General features: G+C 38.4%; 1 protein-coding gene across 1 annotated transcript in view; it reads right to left on the bottom strand.

Annotated features, from left to right (window-relative positions):
* Positions 1-18890, bottom strand: part of MRC1 (mannose receptor C-type 1) — a 105167-nt gene that overhangs the window by 36254 nt on the left and 50023 nt on the right. Inside the window, exons 10-17 of the mRNA XM_032349534.1 lie at positions 15917-16032; positions 13722-13870; positions 11101-11300; positions 7248-7375; positions 6462-6549; positions 4419-4563; positions 2809-2850; positions 1213-1376 (exon numbers count right to left, since the gene is read on the bottom strand). Coding sequence (XP_032205425.1) covers positions 1213-1376; positions 2809-2850; positions 4419-4563; positions 6462-6549; positions 7248-7375; positions 11101-11300; positions 13722-13870; positions 15917-16032 — 1032 coding nt within the window. The remainder of the gene's footprint in view (positions 1-1212; positions 1377-2808; positions 2851-4418; positions 4564-6461; positions 6550-7247; positions 7376-11100; positions 11301-13721; positions 13871-15916; positions 16033-18890) is intronic.

The following is an 18890-nucleotide window of genomic DNA, read 5'->3' as shown; positions in this document are numbered from 1 at the left end:
CTTTGTTCTGAGTGCAGAGCCCAGTGTGGGGCTGGATCTCAAGACCCCAAGTTATGACCTGCACCAAAACCAAGAGTGATGCTCAACCAACTGAGCCACCCAGGCACCCATATAATAAGAAAATTCTTAAATAAACCTTATTTATTAATGAGGCAGCCCATTTGGGACATTTTCTAAGGGAGGATTCATGCAGAAATTTTGTTGTACATTCAAAGTTCTGTTTTTCATAGAAATAATAAGAAAAATATTGAGGTGCTTGGTTAAGTCAGAGAAGCATGTGACTCTTGATCTTGGGGTTGTGAATTTGAGCCCCACGTTGGGTATAGAAATTAAATATGCTTTAAATAAAAGAAAAAGAAAAATATACACATCATATAAGAACCTGAATTTTAAAACAAATACCTCAAATCATTCTCTCTTATACCAAATGCTTATAGTAATTAAATTATTGAAGATATTCTTTTTAAAACAAAGTAACCATTTGGTATTTTGCTTCTAAGGAAAGCATATAATTTATACAATTTAAGGAAATATCCTAAAAATTCCAAACCAAGATATACCCACAAAGATGAAAATAAGTCAGGCTACTCTTTAATACCTTTGTAAGCAAATGAATGTTTATTCTTTCATTATGTTCACCTTATTTTTGTCTGCTCTCTTTCTTACCTCCCTTCTGGTAAGCAGCAAGGATTTTGAAGATTTTGAAAAAGAAATACTGAGCTAAGGACCTTTGGAAAGAATAAACTGTGCTCTACTATATGACAATTTTGGTACAGCAAAGAAAGATGTTTATGTAAATAATCAAGCTGTACTTTTAACCAACAATTTGGTCCAGCTAAGATAGATATTTAAGTAATCAAGCTACACTATACACAAAGCGTCCAGGATTGACATATAACAAGCAGTTAAGAATTATGATCTTCGAAAATCAAATTAGTGAACTCAAAGCCATCATGTCTGGGTCCTCACAAAGCCTCAACTAAAAACATTCCAGGTTTTGTGATTCTGCACTGAATATTTAAGCCATCAGGTCACTCATTTCTGCTATAGCACCACCACCACCCCTCCCTTGGCATGCACATCTTTCTCCTGACCTGAGAAAATTCAAATTCAGCCCATAATTTGAAACTACACCATCGGGTACCAATAGTAGACATTATAATTTTTTTTTATCACGTCACTGTTTCATTCTTCAATTGATCAAATTCTTACATATTTCCATAGAAACTTCTTTTTACTTTCACTTTGAATAGAAACAAGATCACCAAAGTTCCTCTTGCAAAATTCTCGGGCATTGTCCATGGTTTTCTTCTCTTTGCTAAAATAATACTGGTAGTCTTTGTAAATAACCCACCCATCTTCGGTGACTGGTGGATCTGAAAAATTAATGAAAAAAGGATGATGAAGTTTACTTAGACAAATTCAAGAATCTGGTTCTTGTGGTACACAAAAGTGGAAAGGACAAAGTAGCTTTGTCAGCAATATCTACAACTCTGAGAGACCAGAATAAGCAGGATAGTTATGCCAAATACAGACTGAATTACTGAAGGCCAGATAGCTGCTTTGCTCCAACTCTGGAAGTTTTTCTCCTCATTTAAGTTCCATGTACGGTCATTGGGTAAAAGAAGTCCCAATGTTACTTTTATCAATGAGATCGCATAGCTGGCAGGACTTACATACCTGCACGTATGATGTTCTGAGTTCAAGAAGTGGAAGCTGGGAGAAATCAACTTTCATCTCAGTATAACAAAGAGCCTGTAACAGATGAACTTGGGCACTTCAGTATATAACTGGAGAAAAAAGGAATTCACACACCAGGCGGGCTCCTAAGCCTTCTTCCAAACCATGGTGTTCCACAATCTGGGCTACTGTAGGCTCAATATGAGCCCCCAAAGATATCCATGGCCTAATCTCTGGAATCCATAAATGTTACCTTGTATAGAAAAGGGAACTTTGTACAGGTGATTAATTTAAGGGTCTTGAGATGGAGAGAGATCCTATTATCATCCGGTGGGCCCTAATGTAATCACAAATATCCTTTAGGAAGGACATCCGACTACAGACGAATGTAATGTGATAAATGAAGCAAGGTGCTACACTGCTGGCTTTTCAAGATAGAGAAGGGGGCCACGAGCTAGCAAATGCAAGGAATGCAGTTCTAGAAATTAGTAAAGGCAAGGAATCAGATTCTTCCTTAGAGCCTCTGCAGGAAGCACAGTCCTGCCAATGTTGACCCGCTGAAACTGACTTCAGATTTCTGAATAAGTGTGTGTTGGTTTAAGGCAATGAGTTTGTGAGGGGCACCTGGTGGTTCAGTCACTGAGCGGCTGCCTTTGGCTCAGATCATGATCCCAGGGTCCTGGGATCGAGCCCCGAGCGGGCTCCTTGCTCTGCCAGAGGCCTGCTTCTCCCTCCCCAACCCCCCTGTTTGCGTTCCCTCTCTCACTGTGTCCCTCCCTGTCGAACAAATAAATAAGTAAAATCTTAAAAAAAAAAAAAAAAAAGGGCACTGAGTTTTTGGTAATTTGTTACAGTAAGCCTTGGAAAACAAACTTTTTACATTACTAAAAAGAGAGATCTGGCCCCTGGGATATGATTCAAGAGCCCTTAAGACTTTGCATTAAAATGCCTTAGGTTTGTGCCTAAGATCCACACTTCCTGTCTAGAGGAAAAGATCCACACTTTCACAAGATTCTCAAAGATACTGAAAATTCCTTACTTCCTAGGTATAAGTACATTTCATAGAGAAAGGAGAGAGAGAGAAAAAAGATTATCAGTATGCAGATCACAAAACAAGGAAACACCTACTGTCTTGAGGAGCTGGTGTTGGCTCAGGTTTGGGTGTTTGTCCTGGAAAACAAAAGGAAATCAGATTTTTTAAAGTGTGCTTGAACTTCTGCAATCCCATGTCCTTCTGATTTTACTATTTTCATGGGTCAAAATATCTAAAAACACAACTGTTCTCTCTTTGTCTTTCTCTCTTCCGGAACTCTCCAATTCTCCCATCAGGCCATGGAGTTGGAGAAGGAAGGACAGAAGAACTAGGTAAGTCATTGCCACCAGAGATTGGAAGATACTTTTCAGGCCCAACAAATGGTGTCATGGAAAGGAAAAAAAGGGACAGAGGTGTTGGATTCAGAAAGCCTGGCTTCAAGTCTCAGATGGGGTTTAAATCGCGTACCTTCAATTCTGTCAACAGCTAAAAGGAATTAGTCATACGTGTACAGAGGTGGGGTAAAATATATGTGTTACTGGTATGGAAAAGGTACTCAATAGATGTTTGGTTGACAGTTACATCATCTTATAATCAGCTGTGAAACTACTTAAAATTTCATTATTTGAAACCATTAGAGATGAACTTTTTATTTATAAAATATTTTCTTCAAAGAATCTTATATTTTATTAAATGTATTGTTTTACTAAACCTGAACAAAATATTTTTCTTTCTAAGTAGTCAATATATCGGGATGTCGTGAGAACCTGATAAAAGGCAGGTTCCCCAGATGGTCTCATGCCATTAACACCTGTAAGTATAGAGCTACCAACAGTACATGGAGAAGCTAGTCATCGGTGGCGTGGAGATCTCTAAAGAAAAACTGGCCACTACTTATGCCTTCATTCTGAAAACTGTGAAAGCACTAATCTATGAGAAGTGAGGAAGACTCAGAGGGACAGTGAGAGAGCAACAGTGTCTCTAGCAAGTAGCCAAGTTCCCCAACAGCAGAGGGCAATGTGGTTCCACTGAACTGTTTACAAAAGAGGAAGCTTACATACATGGTGGTTCCAGGGAAGATCTGTTTATTCCTTGATCTTAACCTAAGAACCTGGATCCTTGGACCTCAATGCCTGACTTGGGTTTGTGGAACTTTTTGAGTTCCAGATCATGACTGACAGCATGCAGTAATATTTTTTGGCCACCAGTAACAACGCTGGGAATCACAGCACCAGATGTCTCAAAATGGTGCCTGTTCTTTGTGCTAAAAACATTTATTTAAGAAATCCATATTTAGACTATTTGGGAAACTTTCACCTATCGGAGGGCTAACATAGGTCAGAGGGTAAATTTTCCAAAAAAGGAATGGCGTTTGCATGACTTGCTTGCCGAGTAAAGTACCCACCCACTTCCGCCCCCTATAGAACCTGAGCCAGAATCACAGCTTGTGAGAACGACTTTAGAGGACGTGACTCTTGTCCAGGATTCCCCGGGTGGCCTTTTGATCTTCTGTTCCTTTGGAACATTTATCTGTACTCAGTGACTTCATTCTTATCCTGTGAAATGATGGCCCCGGCCAGTTCCCTTATTTAGTTGTTTTGTTTTTTTTTTTTCGTTTTTTGGTTCTGCTAATAAAGGGAAAATACTGGGATATCAGGAGGTTAGTTCTCCAACGTGAGATAAAATAAAAGACCGGTTACCGTACCTTTTTGTATCTGGCAAATCCAGTTGTTAAGATGTTCACAGTTAATATCATTCCAGGACATACCAGAGTCCCCTTTCAACTCACCACAGTATTCAACATTTTGATAATTGTTAGGTTCTCCATAAGCCCAATTTTCATATGAAACCTATGTCCAAAATATTACATTGCAACCATTAATCATTTTTATCAGGCCATTTCCTATCATTTATCCAAGTAGGAAAGGAAAGGTATATTAGCATTTTTTTAAATTCCATTTACTTTTCTTTGCAATAGCTTTGTTTTGAAAATAAGGTTTATGAAAATGGGTGAGAAAGAAATAGCTTGCCTTACATGGAAATTCTCAAAGTTGAAGAGAATATGCTGTTACTATACTATAAAATCCTCTTTGGTCTTATTCATAGAATGGATCCAGGGTCACAAAAGTGGGATTTATATATGGGAAAAACTTGGCAAAAAAAGCCCCACTTCTCAGTGTTGGGAGTTCCTCAATCTCTAATATCCCTAATTCTTAAGGGCTAATATTTCAGTGTGTTGTTGGAAACTTTTCTCTTCATTAGACAGAGAAGTACAATTAGTTCTTCTTTTAAAGGAAAAAGACTTATGAAATACTGCTAACCAAGTGACCAGCCTTCATGTAAATTAACAGTGGAAATCAATGGCAGGCTGGGTTCCGGTCCACTTTGTAGTTTTCAGTGTGGAATCAGAGCCAACAGTTTTAGACAGAGTATTTTCCAGATATCAATATGAAATCCGAGTGTCAATGGAACTATCAAATAAATCACTTTACTCAAGGGCCTTGAAAAGTTGCTGATGGTTTCTAAGAGGAGGTAGAACTGAAATTACATAAAATCACTTCCTGGGATGACTAGAACACGAAATGTGGCCGGCATGTGCCCAAGCCTCTCACTTCTCCATTCCCGAGAATGGGGAAGGCTGGCAAGGCCCAGGGGTTACTAGTAGATTCTCAAAAGTTGTTTCCAGATCTCCTGATCTATAAGAAGCTATAAAACGCTCAATTTTTTATATTGTTCTTAATTATAATTCTAATACAGTTAACATACTGTGTAATGTTAGTGATTCAACAGTCCTACACATTGCTCAGTGCTCACCAAGGTAAGTGCACTCTTTGTCCCCTCCACCTACTTCACCCATCCCCCACCCACCTCCCCTCTGGGGAGCACTACTTCGGTCTCTATAGTTAAGGATCTGTTTCCTGGTTTGTCTCTCTTTCTCCACTGCTCGTTTGTTTTGTTTCTTAAATTCCATCTGTGAGTGCAATCCTATGGTACTTGTCTTTCTCCAGTCCTGACTTATTTTGCTTACCATTGCACTCGCTAGCTCCATCCGTGTTGTTGCAAATGGCAAGATTTCATTCTTTCCTTAGGGCTGAATAATATCTCATCGCATATAGATGTATATACACACCACATCTTCTTTACCCATTCATCCATCACTGGGCACTTGGGCTGCTTCCCTAGTTTAGCTATTGTAAATAATGCTGCAATAATGATAAGGGCTCATGGGTTCTTTTGAATTAATGTTTTCATATTTGGGGGGTAAATACCCAGTAGTGCTATTGCTGGATCAGAGGATAGTTCTATTTTTAACTTTTTGAGGAACCGCCATACTGTTTCCCAGAGCAGCTGCACTGGTTTGCATTCCCACCAAGAGGGCACAAGGGCTCTGCCTTCTCCACATCCTCACCAACACTTATTTAGAATGTAACTTTTGAGAAATTTAACTACTTGCACACCAGTTTTACAATGATAGAATGAAAACATTATTTTATTTAAACAGTGAAATGAGTTTTCTAATTTTTTTTTTTCATCCAGTCCACCGTGTTTATAAGCTTGGGTGAACAGGAGAACTGTATCAGGGCAGGAGCAGAATAATGATCCAAAATAACATTTACTTTTGCATAGAAAAATGTTTGTAGCTATCACAATAGTCTGTCTTACCAAAAATTTGGATTAAGCCCAAGGATAACATCAAAACAAATACATGATAAAGTGAGAAAATGCTATATTAAATCAAATTACTCACAGGAGAACCATCACTCCAAGTAAAGCCCTCTGAAGGACTTCCATATGTCAATCCCAACCAAAACAGCTCATGGTAGCTTCCACTAGCCCTGCAATTTAGAAGACAAAAAGAAAGCTTATGTTATTGGATGAAACAAGTCTGGTTACCTATAAGAGCTAATCAAATTTGAAAGTTACCTTCCAAACCAGGTCATGAGATTCAGTGACTAAATATAAGCATTATACAATTGCATTTTGGTACAGCCTATAAGTATACTGAAAACAAGACACCATTTGAGAATATATACTTGGAAAGCACTGGCAGACAATCATTCATTTATTAACATTTCTTTAACATTTAATATGATTTATTGAGTGCCTTGTACTTTCATTTTTTTTAAAAGATTTTATTTATTTATTTGACAGAGAGATAAATCACAAGTAGGCAGACCAGCAGGCAGAGAGAGAGGGGGAAGCAGGCTTCCCGCTGAGCAGAGAGCCTGATGTGGGGCTTGATCCCAGGACTCTGGGATCATGACCTGAGCTAAAGGCAGAGGCTTAACCCACTGAGCCACCCAGGTGCCCCGTGCCTCTACTTTTATAGAGCAATTCATCACAGGATTTATACCTATAAAATTAAAGCATTTGGAAGTGAAACCAGATCAAAAAGGTCCTTTGGATTTGAGATACAATATAGGCACTCCAAGTAGCATTATGAGTCAACAGTTTCAAAAATATAAGAATTTTCTCAACATCGTTAGCACCAAATAGGTAAAAGAAAGGAATATCACACAGAAAAGACACTTACGTTATTAACCGCCATATTGCTTGCTGTTCTTCTTTATTATTGATACTAGCTAGGTCACCGCCCAGAGCTTTACAAAAATCTCGAGACTCAAACCAGGTTTTCTTCTCATGTTTTCCTTTTGCAAATAGCTAAAGATGATATCATTTCAGAATTTATTTTATACTCGATTGCTTATCAAATCAAAAGAGATAATTTTTTACTTTTCTTAAATTTATTTTTTATTTATTTTCAGCATAACAGTATTCATTATTTTTTCACCACACCCAGTGCTCCATGCAATCCGTGCCCTCTCTAATACCCACCACCTGGTACCCCGACCTCCCACCCCCCGCCCCTTCAAAACCCTCAGATTGTTTTTCAGAGTCCATAGTCTTTCATGGTTCACCTCCCCTTCCAATTTACCCCAACTCCCTTCTCCTCTCTAACTCCCCATGTCCTCCATGCTATTTGTTATGCTCCACAAATAAGTGAAACCATATGATAATTGACTCTCTCTGCTTGACTGATTTCACTCAGCATAATCTCTTCCAGTCCCGTCCATGTTGCTACAAAAGTTGGGTATTCATCCTTTCTGATGGAGGCATAATACTCCATAGTGTATATGGACCACATCTTCCTTATCCATTCATCCGTTGAAGGGCATCTTGGTTCTTTCCATAGTTTGGCGACCGTGGCCATTGCTGCTATAAACATTGGGGTACAGATGACCCTTCTTTTCACTACATCTGTATCTTTGGGGTAAATACCTAGTAGTGCAATGGCAGGGTCATAGGGAAGTTCTATTTTTAATTTCTTGAGGAATCTCCACACTGTTCTCCAAAGAGGCTGCACCAACTTGCATTCCCACTAATTTTTTACTTTTGATGAGATTTCACTCTATCAAAAGTAAGACACTGCTATGGCACAAAGCAATGTAATTGTCTTGGTTGAAAATCAATTTAGGGGTAAGTATTTGGGTAACAAAATGTGTAGAATGATATTTTGTTGAGAAAACCTTAGAAAATAAAAGCATTTTACAGCAAAGGAGAAATTAGATTAAAATCTTGCAGGTATACCAAAAAGTTATAAAAGTATATAAAAATTTCAGGCATATTGGTTAGGTATACAGCTCATTGTAGAAGACAGGATTAGTTTGGTTAAGTGTTAGATGGAAAGAGAGAAGAGCTTTATTATTATTATTATTATTATTATTATTATTATTATTATTATTATCTTAGAGAGAGAGAGAAAGCATGTGCAAGCAGGGGGAGGGACAGGACAGCAGGAGAGGAAGAGAGAGAATCTTAAGCAGGCTCCCTGATCTGAGATCAAGAGCCAGACATTCAACTGACTGAGCCACCCAGGGGCCCCGAATAACTTTTTTTTTTTTTTAAGATTTATTTATTTATTTATTTATTGGACACAGAGAGAGAGAGAGAGATCACAAGTAGGCAGAGAGGCAGGCAGAGAGAGAAAGGAAGGGAAGCAGGCTTCCCGCTGAGCAGAGAGCCCGATGCGGGACTCGATCCCAGGACCCTGAGACCATGACCTGAGCCGAAGGCAGCGGCTTAACCCCCTGAGCCACCCAGGCGCCCCCGAATAACTTTTGATACAGAGAAATTAAACACAAATAAGGAAAAAACTTCCAAGCAAACAAAAATTGTGCCAGAGTTTGTTATTCTGTTTAGCTTAAACAATGCATAACCAGGCAGTCTTTCAATACTTTGTTTTTAGTGTCTTTACTATGGTCTTGTCTTTTTTTCCTTACAGTTGCGTATTTTAACAACTATTGGAGCACGTGCCACAAAAGACACTTGCTTGGCAAAGCATCTAAAAAGGTGATAAGCTGAACTAAATTTAACAGATTATATAAATTAGGAAACATCTCATATTATCGTGAGGTCTGTAGTGAAATGGAATTCCAGACTGGGAAATACCTACCTTTATGCAAACACTATAGGAGTCCATTGTATCTACCAACTTTTGTAATTTTTATTTATTGCTTCTCATGAGTCATGGTCCCCACCATCACAGGTTTGTGGGAAATGGGATTTGCTTGCAAGAGACCATGGCTGCCCAGCTGTCACTAAGCAACCCAAGGCAATCTTCACCTTGACCCTATCTTGAGCCATCTGGACAGAAGTATCTTGAGCAAGTTTCCTGTAATTCCCAAGACTCCTGTGAGAACTTCAACCTGCTCCACTGTGACATAAGATTTTATTTTCTTAAATAAATTTACCATCACCTAAGTTTTATTAATAACTCCCTTACCTTCATATGTACAAAGATAGTCCATCTATTTCCAAAAAAAAAAAAAAACCCTACCCAAGTATCTCTAAAACTACATAATTTTTTAGTGAAGCACATATTCTAATTTGTTAAATACCCACCTGGGCAACATCTCTCCCAGAACCCTGGTCGCTTCACAGCTCTGAAGAATTCTGCTACTTCTCTCAAAACCCTGCAACAAATCTGCTCAGCCTACCACCTTGGGGGAATGACTGTGCATAGGATGAAACAGGCCTTTGTGTAGTCAATGCCAAAGTTTCCAGATGCCACAACAAACACCTGACTTGCTTTGTGTTCCTCCTCAATTAACCCATTTACAAAATCCTCTCCTGTCTTGCTCCTATACATTCCCTTCTAGGTAAATTACATGTTTACTCGAAACTGCCTAACCAGGATTGAACAGGTTATCAGTCTCTATGGCTAGCAGTGGGAGTGACTAAACTGACTAGCCACACCCCTTGAGTTACAGAAGACTAACTACCCTCATTCTTTTTTTTTTTTTTAAGGTTTTATTTATTTGAGAAACAGAGAATGAGAGAGAGAGAGAGAACATGAGAGGAGAGAGGTCAGTGGGAGAAGCACACTCCCTGCCAGGCAGGGAGCCCAATGTGGGACTCGATCGCGGGACTCCATCGTGGGACTCCAGGATCATGACCTGAGCCGAAGGCAGTCGCTTAAGCAACTGAGCCACCCAGGCACCCTAACTACCCTCATTCTGATCCATGTTAGTAATTCCACTTTTCCCTCAACTTGAGCTATCTTACAAGGCATGCCATGGCCATATGCCACCGAAGGGACTGAATGAAAGAGGTCCTGAGAGGGGGACACTAGACAATAATATCATTAAGCAGGAGATACGCACATTTCTGTATTTGATTAGAACTAACCTTCTCCAGAAAGGATATGACTTATAAGAGCGAAAAAAGTACCCCAATGCATAAATCACTGATGTTTTTGTCTCATTTGTTTTGGTCAATTTGACTCCCTAAGGAGAGAATAGATGGCGTGACCTTGGAATGGATAAAGTGAGAACAGAATATCAAATTGTCATTTAAACGGCACAGAACAGCCCTGTGCCCCTACCTAGCTGAGCCTTCCTCTCCCAGCAGGTGTAACAACCAGGGGCTAAATCAGAACAGTGGAGCATCACCTCTAGGATGCCTATGGGCACGATCTGTCCACTTACCTAAAAACTTGGACTCTAAGAACAGGGCGAAATGAGACACAGTGGGAGAGCACGAGGGCAAACAGAAATGTTCATTAAGATGCAAAGAGTTGGGAGCTCAGACTAAGCCGAGGAACCTTGGCACAGAGAAGAGACAGAGGGAGGGTGATGAAGGCAAGTGAGTGAAGAAAGCTTCTGTGAGTCACGTTTGTTGGTCGAAATGCAATTTGTCATTAGTGTGAACCCAAGGAGAGCTTTTTAAAGAACGGAAGCCCAGATCACCTTCCAGATGAATAAAATTGGAATTTCTGCAGGTCGAGCCTGAGCGCCATGGTTTGGGGTTCTATTTTGATTCCTCGTGTGATTCTTAAGGCTGAAACCCATTCCACATTCTTTATTGACTTAGCAATCGATACTCACCTTGAAACACAAGCTTGTTTTACCGCTGGTGCCCCAATCCTCTGGACATTTGGGTTCGGGGGTTGTCGTGGGCTCCGGTGGGCGAGTGACTCCCTCTGCCCAGTGTTTGCACACATATTTTGCTTTTTCTTCACATCTCAAAACATCCCACAAGCCCCCTGCAACTCCAGTTCTCATGGCAACACATCCTGTTTTCCGCCCTGTATTAAATACACAAAGCCAAAGTCACTTAACGGGTGCTACTGACAGCTGGCCATGGTCACAGAAGACAGTACACACTGGACTGTGAACTACGTGGTGGAGTCTGCACATGAAAAAGGGTGCCTGGGTGGTTCAGTGGGTTAAGCATCTGCCTTCAGCTCAGGTCACGATCCTGGGGTCCTGGGATCAGGTCCCTCATCGGGGCTCCTTGCTCAGTGGAGTGCCTGCTTTTCCTTCTGGATGCTGCACCCCCTGCTTGTGCTCTCTCTTAGTCAAATAAATAAATAAAATCTTAAAAAAAGAAAGTCTGCATATGAAGAGAAAATATAGAGGAGAAATATGGCAGTGTTTGGCAATTCATTTATGCTATTTTGACCTGTTATTTACCTTTTCTTTGCATGGCCCACATCCCTAACAGAATTTTGATCTCCTACATCAGAGTTTTTTTTTTTTTTTTAATTTTATTTATTTGACAGACAGAGATCACAAGTAGGCAGAGAGGCAGACAGAGAGAGAGGAGGAAGCAGGCTCCACGCTGAGCAGAGAGCCCGATGCGGAGCTTGATCCCAGGACCCTGAGACCTTGACCCAAGCTGAAGGCAGAGGCTTAACCCACTGAGCCACTCAGGGGCCCCCTACATCAGAGTTTTGATAACATTTTGTATTTCTAACATCTTTCAGGGTGCTCCCCATATAGATATCTAATAATACAATGATTTTAGTATGACAAAATTTACCATAATGGCAAAAGTAGTGGTTTAATTTTTTTTAAGTTTTTTAAAAGCCATTTTCCCCCCATGGGGCCCTTATAGGTCTCTCAGAACAGAAATTTTTCACAGACTTCAAAATGAAATACAACCGAGCTAGAGATTTTAGTTATTTATTGACTTTGCAACTACCTTGGACCTGTTTCCTCATCTTAATATGCAAATATCACCTATCTTGGAGTTGTGATGAGGACCAGCTTTAATGGATAAAAAGGCACATAAAATGAGGACTATAGTCAGCTTAACAATTTATAAGTCTATTTTACAGTTGTGATTATTTCCAAATGGTAATTCATTAAGATAGAACTTTGAAAACACCAAGAATCTATGCTGCTAGCATGAGATAATCTTGTATTATTATTCTTTAAATGGACATTCAGGGTTTAGAGGTAACTCTAAAAGTTCTGGGAAGGCACGTATTTCCCAAAACATTTTCTCTAAGATCTCTGATTTCTCTAAGATCTCTGATTTCTCTAAGATCTCTGATTCTCTATGGCTCTGATATGATCCATTTTTATTCCCTAAGGACATTCCAAAATTAATCCCTCAACATCCTACCACTGAATGATCAACACCCGTAAAAATAAGGAGTTTGACCAAGAGAGTAAGAATTACCACTCCTACTGATGCTAAAATATATATTTTTCTTACTATCCTGCCCACTTAATTTTTATTTTTTAATATCCTCCCAAGTTAATTTCAAAATAACTGAAATCCTACTGCCTTTAAGAACATTCAGTTCACCAAGAATCCTACTATCCATATTGTTGATCTATTTTCTCTGTCAATAATTTGAGAATACAAATTAAAAGAACTTCTGAAGATTAGGACTTGTTAGGCCAAGTAGTAAGTTCATGCACTTGAACTAACAGTCCTCCTTTAGCTTTTCACCCAGACACAATGAAACATTTGCTATTAAAGATGTGGAATTTTTGGAAGGTGTCACAGTGGATAATGTCACATGCTGTGATACCAGTGAATAAAGGCGGAAAACAATCGTTCGGAGACTATTTCTAGAACTACTTACTAGGGGAGGTAAATCCAAACTGATGGAGAGGCATGGCGGTGTTCACACCAAGTGACACAGATTTGGGAATCACACAGGCTAGTCTAAGCCCACGCCTAGAATATTTCTACTCACATATGTTTTCTGAGTTCTAGTTTCCACATTTTTAAAATGAAGATCTTTCAACTTACCTGGAAGATTTCTTTAAAAAGATAAAATAAGATCCGGACATATAAAAGGCTAAGCGAGGCAGTGCACACAAGACCATGAAATAATACATTCCACGCAAACATGGTTCTTTGCCCTGCCACCAAAGACCAGTGATGGTTCTATTCATCGTTGCACTCAAAAGTTTCAAATCCCTTTCATATAGTTTCAAGGGTACAGGAATAAATTAGCCATTTAGAACATCTGTGGCCATTTAGAATTTCCTAAATATTTTTCAGAGTAGTAGCAGACAATGAGTAGTTTTATCTTCCTTATTTTCTTAGACCAATGTGAACTAATTAGAAAATTTAAAAAAAAAAGAAAGTGAAGTACAAAATGCTGAGAACATAATTAATATATACAGTCTGTCTGGAAAGGTACATGGAAAGATAATGGACTGGTAGGGTGAATGAAAACCTCAGCCCCAAGCAATTCACATACCTGGCATATCTGAATTCCAATGGGTGAACTGAACCTTTTCCTCAATGGTCCATTGAAAGGTCCCTTTGTTTTGCACATCTGAAAGTCCTGTCCAAAAATACCTTTCAGGCCTCAATCCAACAAAACTGGTCAGAAAGGCTTGTTCATATCTTAAGAAAAAAAAAATTAACTACATTTTAGAAATGTGAATTTTTCCAATTAGCCACATGAAATGTAACTCAGTTTTATGTTTAGGTTATGGTTTAGTTGGTAATCCAAACATCTTGTGTCTTAGGGATAGGTCATTTAAATTATGCAAATTTCTACTAAGGAAATGAGGGGGAAATATAAGAGAGCTAAGTAAATAAAATCATTCAAATATACTCAAACAATTCCTCTCTATTCCTCACCAGCCCCTCTGCCCCTCCTCAAATTATAAGAGAATTCTGAAAAAGCAAAGGAGAAGACTACAGCATTTCAAAATACATTGTTTAAAAACTTAGTCCAATTTCCAAATATTTAAATGTTCTATACAATTCTTGGTTAAGAAAACTGTGAGGTCATAACGTTATCAAGGAGGATACAGATGGAAAAATCTGTTGGCTGTCCCCCACAATTTTATTCTCATCTTAGGTCTGAAACAGAGAGAAAACTGAGAAAAACAGAGAAGCAGAGATTCAAACTCTAGAAAGAACTGGGAGCAGAGTCAGAAAGTCCCACATTTTCTCTCCTTTTGGCTCTCATCCACATATTGGCATAATCTGGTAATGACACAATTTGGTTAGTAAAGTGACCAAAGTTTGTCTTCACAGACAAACATTACACAATAAGGCAGCAATGTAGGCAATAATCTTTCTTTGGAGCAAAATAAAAATGAGACTCAAAGTTTCCAGGAACAAAGAGAGGTGGATTGACTTCAGAGAGAGTAGAGAGGGAAATGGAGAGGTTACCATAACAGAACATTTGTACGATCTTAATCTGAGTAATTTCATTCCCTAAATTGAACAAACAAAAAAATTTAAAAGTCCTAAACTCAGTACTTCTCAAATGTCTAGAAACCAAATTTGACCACAATTTGTGAGCTCCTGAATAGAAATATCATAGAAAACAAAACTCTGCTCCAATAAATCAAAAGATCCACTACAGGGAAGCTCAGAATATGTTCCCATAGTACTTACAGTGGTAAAGTTCACCTTGTCATAAGATAAAAAGTATCTACATTCAGATTTTCACGCATTAGCATTATAGGAGTTTGCTACAAATATTAGACATTAAATCATATGTGAAAAAGGATATGGTTGAACTACAAGCACTTTTACCGAGACTATACAAATTCTATGATATCTTTCTTTTTTTGGTTTTATCAAAGGATTTTTTCATATCAATAGTATTCTCTATATTTTATTGGGTGTGTCCTGAAAGGCCAATGGACATAATTTTTTGTATTTAAACTAGATACATTTTTCCCTTTTTATTACAAGTCAACTGCACATTTTAGAATTTAAGTATCTTCTGTGCCTAATCCAGTGCTTTGAAAAGATTAAAGGAAAAATAGATAAAAACTAAAACCTTAAAGATGGCTGGGACTCTAGAAGTAAAAATTATATAAAATGTTCTACGTCTATGTGAATTTGATTTTTCTGACCTATCAGTCTAGTAAACCTAGCAATGCACACACACACACAAAAGCAAACAAACAAACAAACAAACAAACAAAAAAAACAAGCAACAAAAATAAGAATGTAACAAAAGAAAGCAACAAAAACAGAAGAATGTAAAGGAATAATAAAATATTCAGTAAATCTCTCTACTAGCTTTTTAGGTAGAGATAATGGTAAAGATAAAAAGTAACTTTTTTTAACTAATAAATTTTACTTAGTTTCCCTGCTTGAAAAAATTGATCCATATTAGGTCAGAAAAAAGATCCACAAACTATATTTGCCAGAATACTAATAAACTGTTTTGAATATTGCTTTATAGTTCTAGAAGCAGCAAAATATTTTATAGTGCTTACAATGAAGAATCCAAATAAGGATATGATTTTTAGTGCTCCTACTTTTGCAAGCCATACTTCAAGATGAACAAAAATTTACAGTGTGTCAATTTATAGAATTTAGAGAAATTTACAGAAATTTAGAGCATGTTGATATTTAGGCTTCTCTGAAAAAATTTCATTATTTGACCTACATTCAAATAAAATTAAAGTGGTTGCATACCTGTCTTCAACAGTTGTTAAATAAGCCTTCTCATTTATACAGGTTTGGTTTGCTTCCATAAATGTTGAAAGTGTGTGTCCAATCATATAGCAGTAGAAGCCATGTCTTTTCCAGCCCTATTAATGTTATCAAGAAGATAATCAGGGATATTAATTAAATAATATTATTTTAATAATTGCTCTATCATGAAACATAAATTGATAAATGACAGAAGTATGTAGAGAACACAAATACGGAAAATTTGAAATGCAATGAAAAATATTTATATGAATAAAGAAAACAGTAGTACATTGTTCCTCTTATGACACAAAACTGGGGTCAGGGTATTCATTCTCTCCCCTCCTGATACATCTTCCAGTAAAAGTGACTTGTGAAATGCATACCGAGGAACCTAAACAGAATGGCTAAGATTTCTATATTAGAATAGCGAGCCACAGGAAATCGTTTGCTGAGTAGCTAACCACTACCACCAGTAGTGGTCTACTGAAGCCAAAAGGAGATAGTGACCATAAAGCTGAGTGATCTGGTCCTGGGAGAATACTTAGCAAACTTCTGGCAACATGATGCGGCATGGTTCCTCTCCCATACTTCAAATACACAGAAATGCTAAATAAAAACAAAATCCATACTTGATATAAACTTCAGGTACCGAAAACATAGAGAAAACTAAAACGCTAGAATGGGAAATGCTCAAGTCAAGACTGTCATTGTCCTGTCATGTACCAGACCAAGACTAGGGTACTAGACTTTAGAGGAAAGGGTTCTAATGTCCATATAAATGAGGGTATTTGGCCAGCAGTCTACCTGAGGCAGGGAAGTGGGGCTGAAGTCCTTACATAAAGATGATCCCCACTGGGGCACCTGAGTGGCTCAGTCAGATTATTGGCTGACTCCTGATTTTATGATTCATGATCTCAGGGTCCTGGGATTGAGCCCCACATGAGGCTCCAGGCTCACTGAGGAGTCTGCTTCAGGATCCTCTCTCTCTTTCTCTGCCCCTCCCCCTACTCATGCCCTCTCTCTGTCTCTCTCTCTCAAATAAATAAATCTTTTAAAAAAAAAAAGACGATACCCACTAGGGAAAGTCCCTCTGGGAAAAGAAAGTGAGAAAACTCTATTCACAAAACCAGGCAATAGTAGATTCTTGTCATCCGCTTGGGGTTCTAGGTGCAGGGAAATAAGAAATCATTCTGTTAAAAATAAATACTGATTCTGTGCCAGAGATGGGTGCTGGTCCCAACTTGACACTATTCACGTTGTATTAGACTCCACAGCCAAAAACATAAAATAAATCTTGGTCTAAAAAAGGAGAAATTCCTAGACACTCAGAAAAGTAAAATGCAGAACCACACAATAGAAATATTTCCACAACACAGGTCATGTAAGACTATGACTTTTGAAGGGTGCCTGGGTGGCTCAGTGGATTAAGTTTCTGCCTTTGGCTTGGGTCATGATCTCAGGGTCCTGGGATCAAGCCCCACGTCGGGCTCTCTGCTCAGCAGGGAGTCTGCTTCCCACTCCTACACCCCCAGCCCCCGCCTGCTGGTCTGCCTACTTGTGATCTCTCTCTGTGTGTCAAATAAATAAATAAAATCTAAAAAAAAAAAAAAAAAAAAAAAAAAAAATGTGACAAATTTTGAGGCTTAGGGTGGATATGGGATTGGGACTAATCATAGTCAAAATTTACAAATCACCTGAGGTTCATTTTATGGGAAAGTCAGAAATGTAACATAATAAAACAATCTGGAAAAAAAAATAAAAAAAATAAGCATGTTTCAGGAGTGCCTGGGTGGCTCAGTCAGTTAAGCTTCTGCCTTCAGTCTGGATTGTGATCTCAGGGTCCTGGGAATCGAGCCCCATGTTGGGCTCTCTGTGGGGTGGGGAGTTTGCTTCTCCCTCTTCCTCTGCCCCTCCACCCTACTTGTGCACGCTCTCTCTCTCTCTCGTAAATGAATAAAATCTTTTTAAAAAAATGTCTCAGATGATTTAACAAAAGAAGACAAAAGGAGAATCAATAACTAAAGATCAAAATGCTATGAACAAAGAACAAGAGGACCTGAACACACAAAAAATAGAATTTCCAGAAAAGAAATCTATAAAGTTTAAAATTCAATGGCCTTATTAAATATAGAAAATGTGGTTTCAGAAAGATTCGTCATATGAATGAATGTAGCAGAGAGATGAATGTATGAAGGAGATTTTAAAAAACAGAGAGAGAACACAAAAAATAGAATGAAAAGGTTGAAAATCAACCTAAGAAAAGTTTCAGAATCACCAAATAAAATTACTGACTGATAATTTTCAAGAATTAAAAGAGACAAATTCTAAAACTGAAGAACACTGAGTACCAAACAAAAGAAAATTAATCCAAATCTCAACATACTGTGCTAAAAGCTAGCAGAATGACAAAGCCAATGAGTAGATTTTAAAATCAATCAGAGAGAAAATACAGAGGACCCACTTTTTAAAAAAGAAGAATTATCCTAATAACAGGAATTCCAATGGCAAAATAAAGGCTAGGAGAAAATGAAACGTTATATACACAGCATGGTCTGAAAATGGCTGTCAACTGAGCATTTTAAAGATTTTATTTATTTATTTGACAGACAAATCACAAGGAAGCAGAGAGGCAGGCAGAGAGAGAGAGGGGGAAGCAGGCTCCCTGCTGAGCAGAGAGCCCGATGTGGGACTCCATCCCAGGACCCTGAGATCATGACCTGAGCTGAAGGCAGAGGCATTAACCCACTGAGCCACCCAGGCGCCCCTCAACTGAGCATTTTAAAGCAGGCTACCTAAAATTATTACACAAGGTGATGATGGAACAAGACATTTTCAGATAAAGATGGGAGTTTTCCACTCCCATATCACCAGTGGAAAAGATCACAAAAAGATTTACTTTGGCAAGAAGGAATTTTAAGTCAGGAGGAATAAATGGGCTGAAAGTCACACTGAACAAAGAAACCAATAAATGCCT

Source organism: Mustela erminea, chromosome 6, assembly GCF_009829155.1.
Source record: "Mustela erminea isolate mMusErm1 chromosome 6, mMusErm1.Pri, whole genome shotgun sequence".
In the NCBI taxonomy this organism is placed as follows: domain Eukaryota; kingdom Metazoa; phylum Chordata; class Mammalia; order Carnivora; family Mustelidae; genus Mustela; species Mustela erminea.
Note: the sequence above shows the minus strand (reverse complement) of the source record. Positions and strands in the feature narration are given on the sequence as shown.